This window comes from Panthera leo, chromosome B1 (genome assembly GCF_018350215.1).
Source record: "Panthera leo isolate Ple1 chromosome B1, P.leo_Ple1_pat1.1, whole genome shotgun sequence".
NCBI classification, from domain to species: domain Eukaryota; kingdom Metazoa; phylum Chordata; class Mammalia; order Carnivora; family Felidae; genus Panthera; species Panthera leo.
The window spans coordinates 73,143,739-73,170,994 of record NC_056682.1 but is presented as its reverse complement, the minus strand read 5'-3'; the positions used below and the strand labels follow the sequence as shown (position 1 = coordinate 73,170,994).

General features: G+C 40.5%; 1 protein-coding gene across 1 annotated transcript in view; it reads right to left on the bottom strand.

Annotated features, from left to right (window-relative positions):
• The window catches only part of DCHS2 (dachsous cadherin-related 2), a 242,346-nt gene that overhangs the window by 92,271 nt on the left and 122,819 nt on the right, over nt 1-27,256 (bottom strand). Inside the window, exon 3 of the mRNA XM_042935252.1 lies at nt 14,155-14,386. Coding sequence (XP_042791186.1) covers nt 14,155-14,386 — 232 coding nt within the window. The remainder of the gene's footprint in view (nt 1-14,154; nt 14,387-27,256) is intronic.

Sequence of the window (27,256 nt, the reverse complement as noted above, 5' to 3'; positions counted from 1 at the left end):
ACATGTCGGTGCCTCCCCAGGTTTTCAGGGTGAAGTTCAAGTGCCTTATCTAAATAAACCAAGTTGCTGGTAAATGAACCCTTTTCACCTCAGTAGCCCATCTCACCACTCTCTGTACAGTACTTTTGCCCTAAGCACAGTGAAATACCTATAATTTCCAGGATAGATCTTGCTCTTTTCCATTTAGATTACTGCATCCTCCTCTTCATCTTTTCTGACTTCCAGTCACATTTTAGAACAATCTCTTCATCTTTTCTGACTTCCAGTCACATTTTAAAGCACAGCTCAAGTTTCACCTGGTACAGCTGACTTTCATATACCCTCCATTTTGCTTGAGATCTACCTTCTATGATCCTACAGTGGCCTTGTACACATGTTTATTATAAATTTAATGCGTATTTTAATTAGCATTTTTAAATCTTTCTTATTCAGTCATGAGTTCATTAATTTACTTGATGATTTATAAATAAGATCAAAAGACAACATTTTGAAACAACGATTTAGTATCCCAATAATAAATGAAGAGTTCTGCAACAAAGGGGAAAAATACAAGTAAAACAAAAGTGAGGTCAGCACTAGAGAAGGACAGATAGTTTATTTTATTTTATTTTTAATGTTTATTTTTGAGAGAGAGAGAGAGAGAGCGCGCGAGTGAGTGCATGAGCAGAGAAAACAGAGACAGAGGTAGACACAGAGTCCAAAGCAGGCTCCAGGCTCTGAGCTATCAGCACAGTACCTGATGGTGGGCTCGTAACAGCTCAGAGCCCTATGTGGGCTCGAACTTCTGGACCGCGAGATCAGGACCAGAGCCACAGTTGAACGCTTAACTGGCTGAGCCACCCAGGTGCCCCAGGACAGATAGTTTAAATAAGAAAGAAAGGCTCGTGAGTAAATATGATAATGTTCAAACTGAATTAAAAAAAAACACAGATATGTGAAAGGAAAACAACTGCCTCTTGTTTTTACTCTAATGTTTGTTACAAACTTTTTAAGTGATGAGACTCAGGGATAATAAATGATGTGGTTTTATTGTATACTGTTCAAAAGCACTTAGGCATTATGTATCAATCTGTAAACAATTCATATTCAGTAACCTAGAAGCCTGCCCTCTGCTCACAGAAGTGCATAGAAAGAAATGGAGAGGATGTCTTTTGCAATATCACAAGTGACTTTACTATCCATCAAGAAGAGAATGAATGGGAGTTCTGGGGAGGATGGCAGAGTAGGAGGACCCTAGGCTCACCTTGTCCCATGGATACAACTAGATAACGCTCACATCGGTGTAAATAACCCAGAAAATGACCTAAAGCCTGGGAGAACAAGCTCTACAACTAAATGGAGGGAGGGGGCCACGTCGAAGAGGATAGGAAGGGCTGAGGCAGGGTCTAGAAGTAACTGGACTCAGGGGCTGTCTTCAGGACAGGACAGTGCCTGTAAGGAGTAGGGAAAGAAAAGAGACCCCCACATGGGGGAACCCACATGGGGAGGACAATCCCCATAACATTTGGTTTTGAAAACCAGAGGAGGCCAAGTCTGCATTCTTACAACCGAGACTTAAAACTTGGAATTTAAAAAAAAATCAGCAGGCTCTGGGAGAGCTGGGAGGGTGAGAGGAAACTGAATCCTCACCCTTAAAGAGACAGCATAAGGAAAGAATGAATGGTTCAATACAATGTGTATATTAATACAATAGAATATTAGTGTAGCATCTAAAAAATATATATACATGTTTTCATGTAGAAAGATTTTACATGCTACATTTTATATGGAAAAAAATTGTAAAAATCAATCTATAGTATCAATTCACTGTGTTAAAAAAAATTCGTACTGCATAAATATTTTTAAAATATTCTCCACTGTGAAAAATCCATGAAGTACTGCTGAGAATGTTAGATTACAGAGCAATATGTAAAATATAACCATAAACACTAACACATACTTTATATGTACCGCACCCCCCCACACACGCACAGAGAAAAATATGCATGTTGGAAAACATGGAAGGATCTGAACAACTATAAAGAGAGAATATCTTCTTTGGGTTGAGACTATGGCACAGCTCATTACCTGCTTCTTACCTTCCTATAGTTTTTATTTTTTTTTAATGTTTTTTATTATTTACTTTTGAGAGAAAGAGACAGAGTGTGAGTAGAGGAGGGACAGAGAGAGAGAGAGGGAGACACAGAATCTGAAGCTGACTCAAGGCTCTGAGCTGTCAGCACAGAGCGCGACGTGGGGCTCGAACCCACAAACTGCGAGATCATGACCTGAGCTGAAGTCGGTCGCTCAACCAACTGAGCCACTCAGGTGCCCCTTACATTCCTATGGCTTTAATGAGCATATGTGCTATGGACTTGTGTCCCCTAAATATTAATATGTTGAAGTCCTAATCCCCAATATGACTGCATTTGGAGTAGTAATTAAGGTTAAATCAGGTCATAGGGGTGGAGCCTGATCTTATAGGACTGGAGAGAATTCTCTCTCCAGCATGTTAGAATAATGAGAGGAGGCAACTGTCTACAAGCCAGAAGACCTCTCAATAGGAATTAAGTCCACTTAGCACAACACTCCCAGGGTGATTTTCCTTAAATACCACCATGACGGTCTAAGGCTCAAAATCCTTGTGTCATTCCTTATTCCCTACAAAAATCAAGTTTGAACTTCTCCATCATGCTTTTAAAGTGCTTCATAAGTGACCTCACTCAGTGTAGCTTTCTGTCATTCTGTAGCCCATCTCTCCAGACATGATGATCTCCTACTGCCATAAATATGTAACAAGTATGGCGATGAAAACAGCTCATGGGGTGCAATCATAGAGCCACTTTTTTTCTCTTATTCAAATTTATTTCATATGGCTCACTGTTCTTCCCCTGCATCTAAGTGAAAATTAAGGAGGCTCCTATAATTTCCACAGTCACTGTCAACCCGTTAAAATTCTTTCTTTTGTTCCATACAAATTGCAGTAAATTATTTGTTCTAGTTTTGTGAAAAATGCTGTTGGGGTCTTGATAGGAATTGCATCAAATCTATAGGTTGCTTTGGGTACTACGGACATTTGACAATATTAATTCTTCCAATCCATGAGCATGGAATACCTTTCCATTTGTTTGTGTCATCTTCAGTTTCCTTCATTAGTATCCAACCATTTTTAGGGTACAAGTCTTTTTACCTCCTTGGTTAAGTTTATTCCTAGGTATTTCATTCTTTGTTAGTTTAAGTCACAAAACCGTCTCAATTTAATAATTTGAATATGAAGGTCCATTAATAATCAAAACTCAAAACTGGATTCAAATTTCAGGCGGGACACAGGCTGCAAGTCAGAAGTAATTTCCCCATCTAGCTCTTCTCCCTCATCTTGCTAACAGTGTGAGTTCCTGACCATCTAGGATGGAAGGAAGGGGAAAAGAGGGAAGGAGAGAGGAGCAGGAACATTCTGACTTGACAGGCACTATTGGGGTGGCACTCTTTGGCTGGGCAGCTGTTTAAAAGCCACTTTCTCTTATGGATGCTGTCATTGTTTTTTTGGAGAAAGCTTCAAACCTCCAATCTGAAGCTGCCTTAACCGAGGTGAGCACATCTCTCTTTAGACAGGTCACTTTACTGCTTGCTTCTTTGATGCCTACAAAGCTAGAAATGTTCAAAACTCCTCCTGCTGGCCCTTTCTGGGCAGCATCTGAAATGATTCTACACCCAGGTTGTCGGCTCTCTCCCTCACAAATGACCCACATCCAGGAGAGACCATTAAGTACTCTTTGCCCCTATAAACTCCTAGAGTTTGTCTCCATTCGGAAACCTCTTCTTTTATTTTTTTAAATTTTTTAAAGTTTATTTTTGAGAGAGAGAGAGAGAGAGCGTGCATGGGGGAGGTGCAGAGAGAGAGGGAGACACAGAATCCAAGGCAGGCTCCAGGCTCTGAGCTGTCAGCACAGAGCCTGACGTGGGGCTCGAACTCATGAACTGTGAGATCATGACCTGAGCCAAAGTTGGATGCTTAACTGACTGAGCCACCCAGGTGCCCTGGAAACCTCTTCTTTATTCCATTGTTAGACACTCCCTCTTTAGATTTCTTTTTTTTTTTTTTTTTTTTTTTAACGTTTACTTATTTTTGAGACGGAGAGAGACAGAGAGAGACAGAGCATGAACGGGGGAGGGGCAGAGAGAGAGAGGGAGACACAGAATCAGAAGCAGGCTCCAGGCTCTGAGCCATCAGCCCAGAGCCCGACGCGGGGCTCGAACTCACGGACCACGAGATCGTGACCTGAGCTGAAGTCCGACACCCAACCAACTGAGCCACCCAGGCGCCCCTAGATTTCTGATGTGAGAGTCTGACTTGAGTCTGCTAGCACCAAACTGAAGGAACACATACTAAGTTCTCTAAGTGGTCAGTAAGGTGTAGGTGTCTCACCGGAGGAGAACTCACAAGTCAAGAGCAGTTCTCTGCAAACTATCAACTCTCTATCCACCTTTATTACCTTTGACGATGTGAGTGAAGTTCAGAATAATAAAATTTGTTTCCAGAGATCTCCTTTATAAATCTTACATTAAGTCTAGTATCCTCACTCAATGGGGAATTTACTATATCTCTATCTCTATATATATCTCAGCCCAAAGATATTATGTATTTTTGACAGAGAGAGAGAGACAGAGCATGAACGGGGGAGGGGCAGAGAGAGAGGGAGACACAGAATCCGAAGCAGGCTCCAGGCTCCTAGCAGTCAGCATAGAGCCCGACACGGGGCTCGAACTCACAGACCGTGAGATCATGACCTGAGCTGAAGTCAGATGCTTGACCGACTGAGCCACCCAGGCGCCCCCCAAACCTACATTTTAATTTCTGGTTGCAAATGTTTACTAATTCCCATCTTAATGTCTTCATGTATATTGTTTGCTTCTCCTGAATCACTATTCATTCTTCCCTCTTGCTTGACCAAATGTGAGCTATCCTGTGAGATTCATCTCAAGTTCTATGGTCCTTAATCCCTTTCTTGAATACTCTAGATTTTCCAGAGCTTTCTTCTGAGGGCCTACACTCTTTACAGTCATTACTGTGATCGATACATGGAGTTTGCCCTTAACATTTTGATTGCATGGAGGCTAATGCTAAATTACCATAAAGGGATGATGGGACTATAGGGCCTGTAAACTTGATTGTCCCTGAAGTATGAAAGTGTTTTTTCAAAAATATGATAACCCAAAAGGTAGCTGATGAGTCCAGGAAAAGCAGAAAAAAGAGAGGCAAATAATAGGTACACATCCAGGTCCAGGCCACAGAAAGGAAGAGATACTATTAGCAAATAGACTTTCCTATTTTTTTTTTTTCAGACTTTTCATTTCACTCTCAATGAAAAGCAGAGGAAAGCACAGTGCTGTTAAGTCAGCAAGCTGTCATATTTTTGTTCTACTGGCAAGGGTGGCTTTATTATGGGAAAGATCCATCAGGTTATTTAAACCCTGGTACCCCTAAACATTAAGATTATTTCATTCTCCATTTTTTTAGTGTTTACTTATTTTTTTAAAAACAGTTTTAATGTTTATTCTTTTTTTTTTTTTTTTGAGAGACAGAGAGAGAACGAGAAGGGGAGGGGCAGAGAGAGAGGGAGACACAGAATCCGAAGCAGGCTCCAGGCTCTGAGCTGTCAGCACAGAGTCCGACGCGGGGCTTGAACTCACAAACCGTGAGATCATGACCTGAGCCGAAGTCGGACGCTTAACCGACCGAGCCACCCAGGCGCCCCTCTCATTCTCTTCTTTAAAAATCAGTGCCCATTTATAAACTTTTTAAGATACGATTTTGTTTTTTCCACGGTCTGTCCCAACAGAAAAGTTAGGCTGGACATGAAGCCTCCAGTGTTCAGTTCCTATGATGTTATGGTTTCTACTACAGCCTGATAGTTGAATTGGCACTCGGTTTGATGCATCAGTAGAATGAGCTTGCTTCATGTAAGTCTGATGATAAGGGGAGGAGGAGGAGGAGAAGTGGTAGTTGATAGAAGGAACAAGCACAGAGATGAAAAGAGTTATTGGAGCTGAGGCCACAGCAGAAAGCAGAGCAGATCATGAAAGCCCCGGTAGACCATAACAAAGATCTGGCCTTCAGCCAAAGAGCCATGGAAAGTCACTAGAATATTTAAGGCAGGGGAGTAAAATGACCAAATATGTCTTTATATTTGAACAAAGGCTATTTTATGTCTCTACGTATGAATTTTATTAGGCCTCTTTTGAGCAGTTACTATTTATTTTTACCTTCAAAGTCAATCTTGCATAGTGAAGCAATTCGTATTAAAGACCAGGAAGAAGCTAGTGAGTTTCTTTGAACTAATGCTGACCACTTATTAGGATTAAGTTTGTCCTTCTACATACTGAATGTTTCAAAACATTCACTTTTTTTAGCACTTGAATATAAAGAGGCTCAAGAAAACCCATTTACATGAATCCAACAATTTTATTTTTTATTATTTTTTTATATTATTTATTTTTGAGAGAGAGAGTGCAATGCGCACGGGGGTGGGGGGAGAACATCTGAATCAGGCCCCTACACTGACAAAAGCGAGCCCGATGCGAGGCTCAAACTCATGAACCCCAAGATCATGACCTAGCCAAAGTCAGATGCTTAACTGACTGAGCCACCTGGCACCCCTTGAATCCAACAATTTTAAATAAATGGAGGTGTATATTAAAAGGGAGGGCCAACAGTTAATTATATACAGCTCTATAACATATATTACTTATAAATATGCATATATATGTAATAAATAACAAAACGGTCAATAAAATGAATGTCTCTTTTTGCCTATGTTTTCAGCTTAGAATTTATGGCATTGTATTTTCATATTTTAAAGTACAGAATTACTTAGCTCTCTTTTTTCATGACACTTGCAAATTATTATTAACCAGCAGTGCAGGAGACAAACTTTAACTTTAAAAAAATAGACATTGAGGGGCGTCTGGGTGGCTCAGTCTGTTGAGACTTCAGCTCAGGTCATGATCCCACAATTTGTGGGTTCGAGCCCTGCATTGAGCTCTGTGCTGACAGCTCAGAGCCTAGAGCCTGCTTCAGATTCTGTGTCTCCCTCTCTCTCTGCCCTCCCCGGCTTGCACTCTATCTGTGTCTCTGTCTCTCAAAAATAAAGAAACTTTTAAAAAAATTTAAAAAAACCAGACATTGATTCATTTACTGGATATTAATGAGCACTGGTTATTTTATGCTTGAATTATCCAGTGCTTGGATTTGTACTTACCAATTATAATGTGCAATAATGTTTGTCTATGTTCTTTACCTTGTCACTTCTTATTTAAATAGAGGAAAGTGTTGGGATGAAATATTTTAATTGATAGACTAATTAAAGAACTTAAAGACAAAGGTCCTCTCTTAATTAAAATCTAATATACATATAATTCTGTTAATGAAGCAATACTGACTGTCATTACCCAATCTCCTGAAACAGATGAGATCCTCAACCAAGGTGGTCATTCATAGTTAGAAAATAAGCTGGGGGGGTCATTGCTAAACTTGTAAGGTATGAGATAGCTAAAAACGAAAACAAGCACAAAATCATGACCATTACCAAACATGGAGTCTGCAAGTGTAGTTTTCCCAAAAACAGAGACAAACCAAAAACTATGGGATGTCAATACCAATTTCTTATTGGTCATTAGTATTTATGATGTCTTCCCTATATTCACTTTGTGAGAATATAGAAACTTATTCAGTGAATAGGTGACATTATACTATTTATTTCACACACACTGGGGTTACTAAATTGTAGTGGCTGAAAGGCATGGAACGGACTGAAAATTTTGTCTCATATCGACAATATAAGGATTTTTAAGGAAAACATACCCATTTTAGAAGATGTCACGGAATTCTATGCATTCAGTTGACAAGAGCAAATAAATCAAGAGGTAATTTGGCATTTCAAATAGACTTACACAAGAAGTCACAGCGAGAGATCATATTCCTATCTTATTTAGTTGAGACAATGAAACTTATATTTATCTTAGCTTTGAGTTTAGTTTAAAAGGGGATAAAAGGCATAATAATGGAAAGAGCCTTGAAATGTAAGTCTGAGAAGTAAATTCAAGTGTCAGGTTTGTGACTACGTCCCTCAGCAAGTCGCTAAGACTCTTAAGGTCTTTATTCTCTTAATTTGCAGATGGGCACAAAAGCCTCTGTTTTGCTTATGCCATAAGTTGATGTAAGGCTTATATAGGCAATGTACGGAAAAGATATTAAAAGGTGTTATCATCTGAGACAGACCAAAACGGGAACGGGAAGGATGGGTCCAAGAGAGGGTTTACATGCAATTCTGCCATATACCAACTGTGTATCCTCAGGCAAGTCACTGAATCCCTTTCAGCCTCAATTTCTTCCTCTGCTAAATAAATAAGGGAGCTGAATCAGAAAGTCTCTTCCATCCCCAACCAGTCTGTGATCTTATACTAGAAAAATTAATAGGAAAACTCTCCAATGTGCTTTTGTTTCCCACAAAAGAAACACACACTGATTTGGTGTTCGTGATTAATTTTAGTCTCTGTCTTGCAAATAAAAGGAAGTCATTTTTTTTAGCATGGGTAGGTTCACATCCCTTATGAAATGAGATGTGGTTTTCATTTATTAGCTACACATCAGAATGTTCTAAATGTAGGAAAGTGGCAATCATGAAGAATTATGAGAATCATTACATGATATGAAATGTGAGCCTAACACTCACATTAGAAAAAGATTTGCCCTTGAAATAAAGAAAAGCAGAGTCTGTGTTACATTACTTACAGTCTATATTAAAATCCACACACCCTGTACAAACAAAAGATTGCAACCAAACACAGAGACATGGCTGCCTTTGTGTGGCAGTTTCAGTCTCTCAGTTACCCTTTTAATTACTTGTTCTTCTGTAATGCTAAACTAGGATTTTGTATACACCACAACTAAACATAGAACAGACAATAGGCAGGGCAACACAAGCTTTTGTTGTAAGCTCTATGAGAACAAGAATTTTCATCTCTCTCACTCACCAATGTATCCCAAATACTTAAAACAGTGCTTAGCACATAACAGGTATTGAATAAATATGTCTTTTTTTAATTTTTTTTTTTTTGGAAATGTTTACTTATTTTGAGAGAAAGAGAAAATTCGGGCACATGCAAGTGGGGGAGGGGCAGAGAGAGAGAGAGAGAGAGAGAGAGAGAGAGAATCCCAAGCAGGCCTCACACTGTCACCACAGAGCCTGATACCAGGCTTGAACTCATGAACCGTGAGATCATGAGCTGAGCCAAAACCAAGAGCCGGAAGTTTAACTGAGGGAGCCACCCAGGCACCCCGTGAATAAATATGTCTTGGGAGGATGAACTTACTTCCATTTTCTGCCTTGAACAGATGAGCTACACTCTTTAGAACTTTAACTGACTTTTCTTTACATCATTGACTTGCTTCTATAAAAAGAGGTAAACCTGAAGAATTTAACCGAAGGTAACCCTAGCAAAGAGGCCGTTGGACTGCTGTAAACGAGCAACACAAATGTTTTCAGTCTGACACCTTAAAATAATCTGAATTAGCAGTAACGTTTGCTTCAGTGTAAGGTTACTAAATAAACAGGACAAACACAAAAGCTAAAGCACTACTCTTTTCATGCTACTAAAGAGAACACTTCAAACAATGTAGGAAAAAAAATCTACATACAATTCATTAAATGGGATTAAAGACATAAAAAGAGCTATTAATAAATATGACTCTTGTGTTTCCTTCTTTTAAAACTCAAAACAGTGTGGTCTGACTCGTGCCCACATCAAAGGAACCCAGCTAACGGAGAGTAAGAGAAATGAAGGCTCAGCTCACTATCTCTCTCCTGGTGCCGAAGCACGTTTTACAAAAATGTGCTTTGAACCAACAACAAACTTAGAAAACCAGAAACAGAACAGGAAGATAAACCCACAAGAGAAAACAGCCATGACATCACCACATCCCCTTCCAGTTTTCTCCAAAACATTTTTCTTACCAGATGAACACAGAAAGTCAAAGAGCTCTATTTTTAAAGCATGAGTCTTGGTTGTGGTACAAACAGATCAATGGAAAACCTCTTGTCTTCAGAAAAACATGAGCCTATAGCACAAAGCGTGGAAGCTTATAAAATAGCATGTCTGATAGAGGAAGCATCAACCATGAGCAAATGAATGGATGTCTAAGAGAGATTTTTAGAGTGATTCAGGAAGAGGTGACAATGTAGAAATTAGCTCATCAATTTTCCAACTCTTTCTCATATAATGCAAAACTATACAGCTAGCCATCTATATAAGTATGTAACGCTATATATAACTACATATAAATACAAATATATTTAGTATAGTTAGCATATACATCTAGAAAAGTGCTAGCTAGCACAGAGAGATTGGAAAGAATTTGGATTGGAGGCCACAGCATTACCTACCACACTGTGATGGGGAAAGAGGATTTTTTTTTTTTAATTTTTTTTAACGTTTATTTATTTTTGAGACAGAGAGAGACAGAGCATGAACAGGGGAGGGGCAGAGAGAGAGGGAGACACAGAATCGAAAGCAGGCTCCAGGCTCCGAGCCATCAGCCCAGAGCCCGACGCGGGGCTCGAACTCACGGACCGTGAGATCGTGACCTGAGCCGAAGTCGGACGCCTAACCGACTGAGCCACCCAGGCGCCCCGGGGAAATTGGATTTTAAGCAAAGTTTTGCCTTGTGTTATCAATGACACTCCCTTGAAGTTTCTTAAGAATATGTAATCAGGATTTAAATAAATCACTTTTCAGTGATTTTTAGATGTCATTTATTCATTCATTCTACAAATATATATTGATAGAAGCAATCCCTTGACCCTGTATTTAAACTGGCAGCTTCTGTAAAGACAGACCTAATGGCAAAAGCAAGAAAGTCCAACTTTTTATAGGTTACAACCAAAAAACAGATGCAGAAGCGGAAAACCATATTCCAACACAGATCCTTGTTCCACTTTTTAAGGACACTGACAATTAAATTAGCTTTTATGGCATGGCCTAGAAGCCTAACTATTATGTACAGTATAGAAAATGTATTCAGAGTTGCGGTCACCCAACAGATGAACTTGAATTCGGCTGTTCAAATTAAAGACTGCCTGTTCACTAAGCAACTTTTCCCCTTAGCTAGTTGTGATGCTGTTTAATTCTCTTCTAAAGGTTAAAGTAAAGCATTACCAGGCCTCATGAATTTCTCATGAATTGTGATTAAGTGCAACCCAATTCTAAGCACTGTTAGAAAAACATCTTCAACCTAAATGAAACGGCATCAAAACTGCCAACAATAATAACCCAAGGCTACTTCCATTACGAATTTGGTCTTTGCTTTATAAAAAAAAATACCATGATACTTCCCTAGATAATGACCCACGTAAAGCGTTCTCCTTGATTAACAATGGCATTTGTCTTATAGCCTGTGCCAGGAATGGAAGCCTGTGGCTTACTGAAGCCAGTGCAGCAACAAGAGATCTCTTCTAAAAACAGAACACAGTACAGCTCATTCTTCAAGACCTTCCAGGGGAAACTAGACGAGGAGTATGTTGATGTCTTTTAAAAACAATCTACTAAATGTTTTTAGATCCTGTGCCCTGATTACTGGCTGACCTATATATTTTTGGCAATGCTAGTGTCCTAGAGGGCCTGACAATTTGACAAGCAGTTCAGATGAATTTTGAAAAAGCCAAGATAAGCAATTTCCCAAAGGAAAAAAAAAAAAAGGTATTTTCTTCTGATCTTTGAAATGTTAAAGGATCCATGTCAGTGTATTATTTTGAGCGAGGAAAGTTCTACCTTATTAAGGCTGCCATTGTAGGGGCACCTGGGTGGCTCAGTTGGTTAAGCATCCAACTTCGGCTCAGGTCACAATCTCACAGTTTGTGAGTTCGAGCCCCGCGTCAGGCTCTGTGCTCTCAGTTCAGAGCCTGGTGGTTGCTTCAGATTCTGTGTCTCCCTCTCTCTCTGCCCCTCCCTCACTCATGCTCTGTCTCTCTCTGTCTCTCAAGAAATGAATAAATGTTAAAAAAATATATATTAAAAAAAAAAAGAGACTGCCATTGTAAAAAACAACTACTCCCTCAGCCAGTCACACACACCGGATGCAAGTACACCTTCCAAACAAGAATTAATGACTCTCCCCTTACCAGGCCTGGGTGAGAAGCCAAGCTCACTTGGTAGATGATTTCCTGTGTAAATTACTGTTTGTTGCTAATGAATCTGGTTGTTGCAAAGGGGATTGTGAAGCTCCAATAAAGACCATCTACAGAAAATGCCTACTGTAGCACCTGACATTACCATCATCACAACGGAAACATATTCTACTCCTGCTCCGGTCAGGTGCTTTAAGAAGAAATATAAACTCGGGGCGCCTGGGTGGCTCAGTCAGTTAGGTATCCAACTCTTTGATTTCGGCTCAGGTCATGATCTCACAATTCGTGAGATTGAGCCCCGCGTCAGGCTCTGCCCTGACAGTGCAGAGCCTGCTTGGGATTCTCTCTTTCCTTCTCTCTCTACTCCCCTCTGCTGCTTGCTCGCTCTCTCTCAAAATAAATAAATGAACATTAAAAAAAAGAAGAGGAAATGTAATCTCAAAGAGATATCTGCACTTCCATGAGCACTGAAGTACTGTTCACAACAGCCAAGTTGTGGAAACAACCTAAATGTCTATCCATAGATGGATGGATAAAGAAAACGTGGGTATATGCATACGATGGAATATTATTCAGTCTTGAAACAGAAGGAAATCCTGCAATATGCAAAAACATGGATGAGCCCGGAAGACATTATGTTGAGTGAACGAAGCCAGTAACAGAAGCACAAATACTGCATTATTCCACTTACACGAGGTCTCTAAAATAGTCAGAGTCATAAAATCAAAGAGTGGAATGGTGGTTGCAAGAGGTTAGCAAGGAAGGAGAAATGGGAAATTGCTACTCCATGGGCATAAAGTTTCAGTGAAGCAAGATGAGTAAGTTCTAGAGATTTGCGATATGCTGTGCCTAGAGTCAACAACAATAATGCATTGTATACTTAAAAGTCTGTTAAGAGGGCAGAACCCATGTTAAGTGTTCTTACTACAATAAGGTAAGATTAAATTTAAAAAATATAAAAGAAGGAAAAATGTAAAAGAAAAAAACGGGGTTTTTTTGTTTTTGTTTTTTTGCTGCATCATTTCAGGACCAGAATATCTCTACTATCTGAGAAGTATTACAATGTAATACAGTGTACTTGAAATTTCCTATTTTCTTGTAATCAAATATTTCAAACATTACTTTAACAATAAACCATTAAGAAGGGAATGATAACCTCCTGTATTTTGATTATTTCTAGAAGATTCAGTTTACCCACTGTACTTGTCTGGCAGGTGCAATTACCATATTAGGGAACTAAATGGAGCTTTAGGTACCATTTTAACAACATGGAAGCTAAGACCCAAAGATACTAGGGAATTCCAGGCCTAGTAGAAGAAAGGGATCTACTTTGGATGTCCATGCAATGCTCTTTGTACTAATATTATCTGTTAATACACTGAAATGATGGAAATCATCCATACATGGCAAGATCATATGAACAGAGTAAATGAACATTTGCAAAATAAATACTATTGGCCAGCTGTTTCTCATAATTGACTACCTTTAATACTCAGAAAACCTTGCCACATAGGGATTAAGAGCACTACTTTAAAATTTTTTTTCTAATGTTTATTTTATTTTTGAGAGAAACAGAGCGTGAATGGGGGAGGGGCAGAGAGAGGAGACACAGGATCAGAAGCAGGCTCCAGGCTCTGAGCTGTCAGCACAGAGCCCAACATGGGGCTTGAACTCATGAACTGTGAGATCACGACCTGAGCCGAAGTCAGCACTTACCTGACTGAGCCACCCATGCACCCCAAGAGCACTTCTTTTAAAGTAAAGAGACTGAGGCCAAGACAGATCATAAGACCAGTAGGAAACAAGGCTTGAACTCCCACCCAGGTCTCATCTAACCACGAAGTCTCAGATCTTTACAATATACCTTACTGCCTTCTGGAAGGTGAAATGAGCCCTGCAGCATCCCTGCTAATAAAAAATCACTTTTGCCAACTTTCTGGCTGTTACGCAGAAGCTACCGATTTCAGAGGAAAACCGTTCCAAGATCACATACCCGTAGTGGAGTCAATGGTGAAAAGGGACGACAGGTCTCCGGGAATGAGTTCATAAGTCACTGTTCCATATATCCCAGAATCTCTGTCAGTGGCAAGAACATTGATGATCTCGGTGCCTGGCTGGGTCTGGCCGCTAATGCTCATCACGTAGGTTGATGGGTTAAAGACAGGTGCGTTATCATTCACATCCTCTATTTCCACACGAACAAAAGCTTGGGCGCTTAGTCCACCCTGTTGGATAAATGAGAAGTGATTACAAATGGATTTCTCCTGAACACTGAGATGCAGAATAATTGACAGAGATCCTAGAAAAGAATTTTAAAACAAAGAAGTTCATTCATTTTACTTTTAACCTTGAGATATGAGTTCACGGGTAAGAGCATGGTATCAGTACTTTAGCACTGACTCTTAAAGATGAATGAGAGTACCACTTAAAACTCTTAGGAGGCAATAATTTCAGACTACAGTTCAAAGATATTCAAGGCAAGTTTTCTTGATGTCCAAAGAGGGAAAAAACAAAACAAAACACTTTTACCCCTAGGATAAATCTTAACTGCTAAAGAGGAGGGGTAAGGAAATATTGGAGGAAGACGTAATTTTAGAAAAGATTGTCAGCGGAAGTCTCACTTAGAAGGTACCATGTGAGTAAAGACTGACCTATATGAGGGAGCTTGACTTCAGTAATCTGAAGGAAAGAGCAAGTGCAAAGGCCCTGAGGCAGGAGTACAATGTACATCCCAGGCCTGTTCAGGGAACAGCAAGGAAGCCAGCAGGGTGATGTCAGCATGGCAAGGGGCAGGTCATGGAGGCCTCTGTGGGCCGCTGAAAGGAGGATTTATTGGAGGGTTTTGAGCAGAGGAGTAGTTTGAATTGACTTAGATTTTAACTGTCACTCTAGGTGTAGCATTCAGAATAAACTGAGGGGCAGCAAGGGTGGAAGGAAGGAGACCAGTTAGGAGGTGATTAGAATCAAGTCTGGAGTGGATGGTGGCAGTGAAGGTACTTGTCCCAAATATCTGGGGTCAGATTTGCTTTGGAATTCTGGATTTTTCATGTTTTAGAAAGGTAATAGAGTGCATAGCATAGTAGAGGAATAGATCCCATCCCTTTTATTTTGTGTTGCCTCCAAGTAAAAATCAGGAAAAGGGGAGAGAATACAATAGAAGAAAACAATCCTTTGCAATTTTTACTTTTCTAAAGCAAAACATGTGTTCCTACTTTAAAGCACCATTTTCCATTTCTGTCTGGTACATTTTGATACTTTCATCTTTGACAAAAATCCTTAGGAAATCACAAAGCCTGGACTTTCTCGCTCACTTTTCCTTCTCTCTCACCCTCTCCCTCCCCCTCTCCCTTCCCATCTCTCCCGCCCCCTCCCTCTCCCACTGTTCAGGGATACACTGAGCAAAGAGGAAAGAGGATTCTGACAAAAAAAGAAGATTTGGCACAGGAGACAAAGAGGCCAGTGGAAGAAGCACCGGCCTAGGGTGAGGGAGGGCAGAAAGAGAGTACTGTTTGGGGTGAGGTTGACAACAAACCTGGAAATGGCTCTCATGCTCTGAGGTCCCAAGTGCCCTAGACATTGGCGACTCAAAAACAATTGGGAAGTACACCTTCAAAGATAGAGTGGTTTTCCATGTTCTAAGTGGAATAAAGTGCCCGGGCCATGCCAGTTACCAACTAGAATAGGAGAAATGAGGGCTGGCTAAGGTTACGACCCAGTGAAAACAAGGGAAGTGCCCTTGACCCGTATTGCTGGACAGACAGGGCTGTGTCTGCAGCAGCCCCGGATGAACTGTGGGTCCACAGTGGAGGGTGACGGATGGTGAACAGACAGTCCTGCATGGCACCTGACAGAGACCCTGCTGTTTCTCCAACTTGGCCTCCTTCTCCATTCTGCTTAACTTTGACCTTTCCCTTCCCCTTCCTTTTATATTTCTCCTGGGATTCTGGAAGTCACCTCAGTGTGAGTGCAGGATAAGAAAGCGCGTGAGAGAAGGTGATGAGAAAGTGGGGAAGATAGGCGAAATGACAATCTCTCCACCTTGGGATCCTTGCAAAGATGTTAATTCCTAGGCTGTCCATGACGATCCTAAATCAGGCAATGCTACCAAAAACAAGTAAAATGATAGACAAACCAACTGAAAAACTGATTCTCATAAAACAATGAATCTTTCTACAGGAAAATTATTATAGATATCAGGTTTCCTGTTTTAGGAATTCAATTTTTATCTACTGAATTCATCAGTGGGGGTGCTTTTCTCTTACAATAACCAGGGTGAATGTATGTTCAGTGCGCTTTGTATATATTTTCTCCTTCACTTGTTCTAATCTCCCTTTTTAAAGATTTTGATGGTTTCTCTCATTTTTATAGATAAGCAAACCAAAGCACTGAGAAACCAAGTGACTTGCCCAAGGTAAATGAGACTGTGAATTGCAGATCTGGAACGGGACTAGAGATTCATTTATCCCCCAAACCCCTGGTGACTTCTTTTAAATTAGACTTTTTAAAGAATTGTGGTAGGGGCGCCTGGGTGGCGCAGTCGGTTAAGCGTCCGACTTCAGCCAGGTCACAATCTCGCGGTCTGTGAGTTCGAGCCCCGCGTCAGGCTCTGGGCTGATGGCTCGGAGCCTGGAGCCTGTTTCCGATTCTGTGTCTCCCTCTCTCTCTGCCCCTCCCCCGTTCATGCTCTGTCTCTCTCTGTCCCAAAAATAAAAAAAAATTAAAAAAAAAAACGTTAAAAGAAAAAAAATTTAAAGAATTGTGGTATAAATTCTACCTTTTAAAACACTATGCTAAGGGCAATGCCAACCATGGACTTAGTCTTAGCAGAAAAAAGACAGAGTCCCTGTTTATAATCTATGCGACAAACACTGTATAACAGGGTTTATGCCACAGTGGAACAATCTGGAGCCAAATGATCTCAGTCTAATGTCTGCCCTGCCTGCAACTGGGACCACAGAAGAGAGAAAATCAGATAGTCCCTGAGTCTGGGCTGCATCTTCTGTAAAGCAGGAACGATACAATATGTATGAGAGCATTTATAATGGTTAATCACATCATTATAAGAGTTTACAGCCTCCTTTTCCTAAATACTTGGGGCCAGATAGATTAGTGTTGGAATGTTTCAAGTGTTAGGAAGGTGATGTGGTACACATATACCTAGTCAGGTCTGGGGTGGCCCTACATAACCAAATGCTTAATATTCTGCAGCAAAATGTATGGAAAGACACATTTAGAGGGATTTAAACATGAATTTAAACATGAACGGCCTCAGGTCCGTTCAAGTCAGGTTTCTCACTAAATGAGATTTAAAAACTTTCTATTTTGAGGGGATGTTGAATTAGGTCAATTCTAATGCTCATGCAGGGCTTCTGTTTCAATAAACTATGATGGTACTGTGTTTCCTCTCTTATTGTTTCTTTTACATTTGGAATCTTGTAAAATCGTATCGTATAATTCTCTCTTCATTCAAAATTACCTATCGTTAATCTCTCTGTTATCTTTAGTTTATACCAAAATACATATGCCATTACTTTTGACTGCTAACATGATATTGGTATACATATTGCTGATATAATATTGGTATAAAATAAGAAGGACAATAAAAACAAAACAAAACAAAACAAAACAAACTTTCTATCTGAAAGCTTTGGGGCTTCAGAACTACAGAAAAAGGATTGTGGATCTTCATGATTCAGAGGTAGGCATATGCTAAATGGAGAGAAAGCTCTGTGCTGAAGGGATCCTGGAGATGGGTCCCCATAAACAAACAAGATTTTAGGTCTCCTGCTGGTGTGCAGTTACAGAGTCTGGAGGAGCCTGGAAAGCAGATTAGATTTCTCCACACATCTTCCCTCACTTCCCTCCTAGTGTTTACCTCCCAATTCTCTGTAACAAAACTTCAGTCCAGCTGGTTAAGACTATCCTGATGATGCAGCCTCTGAGATATGCTGAGTCGCAACCACCCAGCTAAGCTGCTTCCAGACTCCTGGCCCTCAGAAATTGTGTGAGAGAGTACATTTTTGTTATCTGCAGCTGCTACGTTTGGGAATAGGTAATACACCCCATAAATTCCATCCATGAATATTTCTTAACTTTGTCTTATTCTTTCCCTATCGACGAGTCATGGGTTTTTTGGACATAATTTTAATCACTTGATTTTTTAAGTTACAGTAAGAGAAAACAGTGTGTTACTATGATTTTAAAAATTAAGTGATCAAAATTAAAAAATAAGAATGGGGATCACCTCAGAAAGGAGGGGAGCTGGGGGACAGTTTAAACAGGTGATGGGGATTGAGGAGTGCACCTGTCGTGATGAGCACCGGATATTGTATGGAAGTGTTGATCACTATACTATACACCTGAGACTAATATTACACTGTATGTTAGCTAACTAGAATTTAAATCAAAACTAAAAAAATTATAGTAAGAGACTTTTAACCAACCTACCTGAATTCCAATCCCCTCAAGGCATGTTGTGAAAGCTGGGAGTAGTTTGGGAAAGTGCTAAGCTTGAAAGCATACAATATTGGAGGAATAGGAAAAAATAGGAAAAAATAGGAAAAAATAGGAAAAAAGGCAAAGAATGTAAACGACAGTAGTCAGGAAGGGAAAGACCTCTCCTTCAAGTGTTATTTGGAGAAAAGGCAGAGTCTGGTGTAGACAGTGCTGGATTTTCACCTGGACAGTATTATGGAGTGAGGGAACTAAAGGGATTTTGCAACTGAATGACTTAATGGTGGGTCAATAAACTAGAGATCCTAACCTGAAAGAACTGTCAGCTAGAATGGAGAGGCTACAGGAAGCGAGACGGAAAGATAAAAGTGCTTATCAGAATACAGCATGCTTGAGATCAAGATTTCAGAGGCTGTGCAATTATAGGCGATGATCCTTGGAAGTGAGAAAGTCAAGGAAGTGAGACGCTCAGGGTGTTGGATGGTTCAATAGATGCAGTGGTAGAGAGGAAGACTGTAAGGTGTAATGGTCCTAAATGACACGGAGGTTTAGAATATGATAGCAACAAGAAAGCATGTCCAAGGAATGGCCTGGCAAGACAAATTTCAAAAGTGAATTGGTTTTTGATAGAGAAAGGAGTAGAAATGATTCAGATGTTGCATGGGGCAATCAATTAGGCAAGCACCCACCTCAACACCTCCCTCTCGGTTCGTGATTAGCGGAATATGGGCTTCTCTGTGGAAAGCTTGACAGGAATCAGTAACCCCAGGAGCAGGCTGTTTTAACCAAGGCGAGAACTTAAAGGAGCAGTCAGAGACCAGGACAAGTTTCTAAGGGAGTCTGCTAAATGATGAACCATGAGTTCCTGAGGGCATGGAAGAAGAGTTTGGGAGGACAGAGCGGGTGAGGTGGTAATTGATTCAAATTAAAGGATGGGCACATCTGGGCAGCTCAGTTGGTCCAACTCTTGATCTCAGCTCAGATCATGATCTCATGGTTTGTGAGTTCGAGCCCCATATCATGCTCTGCGTTGACAGTGCGGAGCCTGCTTGGGATTCTGTCTCTCCTTCTCTCTGCCCCTTCCCTGCTTGCTCTTCATCTGTCTCTCTCTCCCAAATAAATAAACTTAAAAAAAAAAAAAACAAAGGATGAACAGAGCAGAATGGGGATGAGAATATGGATAACAGTGGATGGCTAGGAAGCTTAAACTTTTAGAGATAAGAATGAGGTAGAGTGGTATCTAAGACATTTAGGGATTAATCCTGGTAGTGTATTTGAAAAAATGGTAGGCAATCAGTTTGAGATATAGTTCAGACAATCTAGCTAGAAAACATGAGCAACAGGGCAGCAGTTTATTCCTGAAACTGGAGTGAGGGGAGTGGTAATCAATGAAATATAAGATAGGAAAAAAGCAACTGAAAATTGGAAGTTATGAATAATATAATCTATTGAAATTAAAATGAGTGCGCCCTACGTTTCAGTTACGCAGGATGAGTGAGCTCTGGAGGTCTAATGCGCAGCCTGTTGATTTTAGCTAATATTACTGTACTGTGTACTTGAAATTTGCTGAGGGTAGATCTTAAACGCTCTTATCACTCACTATGTGAGCTGATGGATATGTTAATTAGCTTGATAGTGGTCATCACTTCATAATGAATACGCATGTCAAAACATGACAGTGGTGTCATGGGTGGCTCAGTTGGTTAAGCAGCATCTGACTCTTGGTCTCAGCTCAGGTCATGATCTCACAGTTCCTGAGATCCAGCCCCGAGTTGGGCTCTACACTGACAGTACAGAGCCTGCTTGGGAGTCTCTCTCTCCCTCTCCCTCTCTGCCCCTCTCCTGCTCACATGCATGCACTCAATCTCTCTCCCTCTCTCTCTGTCTCTCTCTCAAAATAAAGAAACATTTAAAAATAAAACAAAAAACACATGACACTGTATACAATTTTTATTTATCGATTATACTTCAATAAAGCCAGGGGAAAGATGAACGTGAGCTTTTTACTCAGCAAGGTTTCTTCTAGAGATCTTTTGGCTGTATACACAACTGTGCAATACTTTAATAGCCAAGTTTTCTCATGAATATATATAACGCTGAAGGGCTAACTCAATTTATCTTCTATATTGCTAGTTGGACACAACTCTCCCCTAAGCCTGGAGTGATGAGGTAGAGTTGAAATAGCTTTATCTCAGACACATATTTCAGCTACCAAATTCAGATGTCACAAAAATGGAGATAGAATGTTAATACATACGTACCAAAAAGAGAGATTCATTTGGTGAAAGTGAATGGGAACAGGAAACAAGGAATTGGAGATAAGCATGGAATAATTAAATTAGAGCACTTTATTGGGAAAAGCCACTTGCTTTCCAATGTAATCCAATTATTTGTTTTCATTATGCAATTTATAGCATTCTCGTGGCTTCTATGAGATAAATAGCAACAGCAGTAGCAGCCAAAATAGATTATTTCAGAAGTAATACCAGTGGAGTAGGAGAAGTGACTGAGTTAAAAAAAAATTTGACAGTCATCACAAGGATGAATAGAGCAGCAGCAAGGAAGCCCAGAACATCTAGGTATTTTCTAAGAAAAACAAAATTTGTATTGACTGACAACAGTCTTTTAGTGACCACCAGCAAATGGGTTCCTAGCGATTTCCTTCCAAAGAGCTTTCAGGATGTATATTAGAGAGAGAAAGTATCAGAGGAAAAACCAGGGATTATCAGGGTAATTATGTACAGTTAAAGGTCTTCTGTCAAGGTGCAGTTCATGGTTTTAAGTTAATTCATGCTGGCCTAAAATCCAACATCTTGAACGTAAAATGTCTTGTCTGAGTTCATTTATTCTTCAAATCCAAGGTAGATTGCTATCTGCATTGTTACCAGCCTTTTTGATTAGGGACATATGCTGCTAGTGGATACTGCACAGAATGATTATGACAGAGGCAGGCTCACCCTATAGAAATGCACAGTTCATCAGAGAGGAAATTTATAAAGATTATGCAGACAACAGAATAAATACTGCACTTTGGATAATACATATATACACACATGTACACACACAGCCACATAAGCACGTACGTTGCTTCCTCTTGTATATTCTGAGGCAAACGGAGGAGCATTGGAGGCAATTTTAAGTCCAAAACAAAGTGAAAAATAGGAAACTGTTAAATGCTTATGGTTGGGGCGGGGGGCAGGGGGAGATATTTTCTAGTTTGTCTTTAAAAATGCATCACTAGGGGCGCCTGGGTGGCTCAGTCGGTTAAGCATCTAACTTCGGCTCAGGTCATGATCTCATGGTTTGTGAGTTCGAGCCCCACGTTGGGCTCTGTGCTGACAGCTCAGAGCCTGGAGCCTGCTTCAGATTCTGTGTCTCCCTTTCTCTCCCCGCCCCACCCCTTCCCCACTTGCTCTCTCTCTCTCATAAATAAACATTTAAAAAATTTTTTTAAAAAGACGTTCATTTAAAAAAAAAGCGTCACCAGGACTGCGCCCATGAAGATCTGCTTCCAGGCGGGCTACACATGCAGCTCCTTCCTTAGGTCTCCCTGTGTGGCTTTGGACCCACATGATGGATAAGAAGGAGAAAAGGCCACTAAGATGGAGAATAAAATGTCCAAGAGCTGGGGAAAGAGGAGACCTTGAAGCTTTGATAGCCCACTTTCAGACACGAGATGCTACAAAGACTCAGATTGTAGAAACACATGTTCCCCACCTTCACCAACATTGAATGTGTTGTTCTCTGATCATCCGGAGAAAGAGGAATTGACTCTATCCACTACACAGATTGTTGGGTCCTTCATTTGGTAACCAAGGCCTGAGAGCAAGTCAAACCAATAAGAAGTTCCTTAAGTCAAAGTGGGTATCAGTAGCCTGGAAGACACAGTTAATTCTTTTTGGTGTTTTCCATGAGGGTACAAGGGATCGCCTCTATCACTATGATATGCATACCTTTAGCCCGGACACATTCATGTGGAGCAAGCTGTCCCATGAGGTACAGGGCCCACACCCAAATTGGGCTGCCAAACGTCTGTGACTCCACTCCACAGGGGAGGACAATCATCTGTGGAGGCTATTGGAAATAGTCAATAAAGGTGGCCAAACACACCCTGCATTCAAATATGTTCCACTAAATTCTCAGGAAGAAAAAAAAAGGCAAATAGGTGTGGACTCAGATTATCCCTTGGGGAATATAGCTCACTGCTAGATTTAGCATTTTGGTGGCTGTGAATCATCAGACACTCCTTTTTGGGGGGTGTCTGTAGTCAGGAAGAGGGAGAAACCCTGGAGGGTGGCTTATTTGATGGCCTGTACTTCCGTGACACCACAAAGAGCCTCCGGTTTGCAAGACAGCTGAAGGGACTTAGGTCAGAGAAGAAAAACATAGGCAAGTCAAAAAAAAAAAAAAAAAAAAAAGCAGAGCCTGAAAGTGATAACAAGCAGGAATGTGGGGAAGCCAGCACCCAGGAATCCCCGGATGTGGTCAAAAAGGTGGTCACAGAGGATGGGGTGATGCTTAGCACTGAACAAATGATCTGCCCCAGGCACCAGGACAGAGGAAGACGGTTCTGATGAAGCCAGCAGCCCTCTGACAGAGCCACGTCCTTACACCACTGCCATGCTGGCCAAGAAGCATGAGTTGCTCTATTGTTGTGGGGGCACATTTGAAACAAGCGAACTGCCAGTTCCTCCTGAATGATCTGTATTACTCTGATGCCCACAGGATGGAGAAGTGGAGGACTTTAGTACACGTGGAGTCACACACTCGGGAGCATGTAAAGGACATAAACTTGGAAGAGGACAGAGATAAGGTAGAAGATACAGAAGGAAGAGAGGACGATGGGGAGGAGGATGCCATCAGAGAGAAAAGCGGGGAGGAAGGTGAAGAGGAAGAGCAGTCACCAACGGCATCGGATGAAAAGTACATGGACTATCCGCCCAGGACCTGGCAGTATTGAGTGAAGCTTGCGTGGGAGCACATGGGGTCTGGCACAAAAGACAACAAAGGGCTGAAAGCAGCTCAGGCCATGGCAAAAGCACTGCCTTTGATGATTTAAGAGCCTATGCTGGGCCGAAAGTGAAATCGAATAGTGAATTTTCTCATTATCACGTGGGTGCTACTGCCAATAAACTAGAGTGAAATGAGGTAGCTGCAAAGATTTTCTTTTCCATGGCCTTAAGTATACTGAGTTCTGGTGAGCCCTTTGCCTTCCTCTGAGAGGGAACTCTGCACCAGGGCAGTGTATTAGCCATGTCTTCTATTTTCTGTGTCTGATGCTTTGACATTGGGCCTTGCCGATCCTGGAGGACTGTCCAGGACCAGGTGAGCATGCTTTTCAAATGCAAACCAACCAATTTGAAGCCCAAACCCCACCACATCCTTTATTGGGCTTTCATACACCAAACCACTATTCATTTATCCTAATCACCCCACGGTCAAGTGACAGACAGCTAGAGACAGACTCCATGCACAAGAGCTTGTTGAAAGTACTCAAACTAACCAAGCCTAAGCCTGCTCATTTTGCCTTTCCCATTCCTTCCCATGGAAACCACAAGAAAGGCACTTGACCACAGTTTTCTCTCTCTCCCTCAGCCTCCTCACCCACCCCAGGGCTTCCCATTGGGCATATACCACACCCCCATCCCATCATGGGGCGTGCCCCCCTCCTTCTTGGAATGTGTGAGTATAACAAATTGTTTTTTTCCCCAATGGCAGCCATTCCCTTGCTCCTACCTAAATAATAATGAAACCGATATTAAACTACTCAGAGTGCAGGGCAGCTCGAGTCTGTGTCAAGGCCTGGTTTAGGAGGAAATCAACCAAACAGCAGGGCGAAATCTTGAATATGGAGTACCCTGACAGGAAGGTTGTTTCCGCTCTAACACAACTGAAGTATGTTGTGCTTTGTCAGAGAGTTTTCCTTCTATAAAATAAGGGGTTTTTAAACAGAAGGATGTTATGACTCACATACATCATTGTCTTAGTCCATTCCAGCTGCTATAACAAAGTACCATAGACTGCGTGGCTTACAAACAACAGACATCTGTTTCTCACAGTTCTGGAGGCTACAAGTCCAAAATCAGGTGGCAGCACAGCCAACTCCTGGTGAAGGCAGGGAGCCTGCCAACTTCTCTTGGTGTCCTTAGAAGGTAGAAGGTAGAAGGTAGAAGGTAGAAGGTAGAAGGTAGAAGGTAGAAGGTAGAAAGTAGAAGGTAGAAGGTAGAAGGTAGAAGAGGCCAAGGGGCTCTCTGGGGCCTCTTTTACATGAATGCTAATGCCATTCATGAGGGCTCTACCCTCTCGACCTAACCACCTTCCAAAGGCCCCACCTAATAATATCATCACCTTGGGTATTAGGTTTTCAACATATGAATTGGGGAGGAGAGGCACAAACATTCAGACCATAGCAATCATCAACGTAGAGATCATCTCTTCTTTGATTTCTAAAATTTAGCAAAAAGCTGCTCACAGTCTGTTGGTAAACACTTTCTCAGTTATCTTTAAAATAAAATGCCTTTTTGGGGCACCTGGGCGGCTTAGTCGGTTAAGCATCTGACTTGATTTCAACTCAGGTCATGATCTCACGGTCCGTGAGTTCAAGCCTGGGCCTGCTTGAGATTCTCTCTCTTCCCCCCCCCAACCCTGCCCCTCCCCTGCTCATGCTCTTTCTCTCTCTCTCCAAATAAATAAATAAAACTTAAAAAAATTAAAATAAAATAAAATACCTTTTGGCTGGGAAATAAAACATCCCTTTTGTTCAGTCTGGCAATGCTTTATAGAGAGACGGTTAAAGATGCACGTGAACATTGCAATAGAGTCTGGTAAGCTGAGAGGAAAAGGAAGCATTCTTCATAACTCGTGTAGAGCAGGTTCAATATGGAAACAAACAAAAGCAAGGAGGTTTAAATTAAATATCTGGGTTGATTTTTTTTTTATTCCACTGCCAATAATCCTAATTAACTGCACTGCTTTTGGGAGACAAAAAATTTCCAGCATTAAACGATCTTACTTCTATTAAGATAATTTCTTTATACACTTTTACAAGATCATCTGAAATCAACTAATTAGAAACAGATGTTTAACTACTGCAGAATTGGATTTAAACTGGTTTTTCACTTCTAGGATGGCCTTTTACAATTGTCTCAAAATCTATTAAGAATATATTTTTGAAGTCTTGTGTTAATATTTTTGTGTGCATACATTGAGCTTCGAATAATCATGTAGATTTGAATTAATCTAAATTCCTCTGTTTACTCCAACTTTTGTTTCCTACATCTTTTCTTACAAAGAAGCAAGAATTCCTGAAACCACACAGTCAGGGCTGAAAAATCTAATCAAATCATGGTAGTTTCATCAAATATAAATGACTGCATTTTCATGGTAGTTTCTACATGTTTACTTATAGCAAATTTATTTAGACTCATTTTTCCCAACAACTCATGTCTTAAGTAAGTAGATCTGCCTACCACATTCAAAACAGAACGATTACACCAGAGAGGTGTTAGCAATACCCAACAAAGGAGTAGTAAGCAGATAAAAAAGAAACAAGAAAAGCCTCCAAAATAGACTACGTGCAAAAAATCAAATACAGAACAGTGTGTATACAGGTTATCTTTGCTGTAATGTAATCAAAATTGAACAAACTGTTTCTAAAATGTACTTGAAAGTGTAAATGGAAGAGGCAGGAATAGTCAAGGCAATCTTGAAAAAGAAGGACAAAGCTAAAAGAATACACAATATCATGACCTATTATAGAGCTTAAATAATTAAGTTTAATTAAGCACAGTATAGACAAATAGACATACACATACATAACCATGTGCTTTGCAACAAAAGTGACGTTCTAATGATGGAAGAATGATCATCTCAGTATCCATGCTGGAAAAAAATAAATAACAAGACTTCCTCTCACTAGACTGAAAAAAATGACTGTGAAAGGTTACACAAAAATATTTTTGAAAAAAGCTAAGATAATACCTTCATGTCCCTAAGGTAAAAAATACTCCTAAAAGGACAGAGAAAGCACCAGCTGTAAAGGTAAGCAAATTGATAAATGGAGCTTTATTAGAGTTAACAACTTCTGTTCCTCAGAAGTCACTATTAAGGGAATGAAAAGACAGGCCACAGAATGCAAGAAGATATACACAATAAATACATCCAACAGAGGACTTGAAAACCAAAAATATAAAGAATTCATACAAATCAACAAGGAAAAAACCCAACAGTACAATAGAAAACAGGTAAAGAACTGAATAGACACTTCACAAAACAAGTTATACAAAGAGTCAATAAACATATGTGTTTTGCTCATCAACTGCTCATCAATTCGTTTGGTCATCAAGGAAATGCAAAGTAAAACCCCAAAGTGATTCACCACTACATAGGTACCAGAATTGGTATAATTGAAAAGACATTAAATACCAAATGTTGGGAGGATGTGGAGAAAATAAAATTCTCCTACTCTATTGGTGGGCATATAAAGTGGTACAACCAATTGAAAATCTGTTTGGCTTTCCTAAGATCTCGCAATCCCACTCCTAAATATATACTCAATAGAATGCTTACATTTGTTCATCAAGTTACATGTGTAAGAATATTAATAGAAGCACTATTTGTAGTAGCCTAAAACGGATGCCATC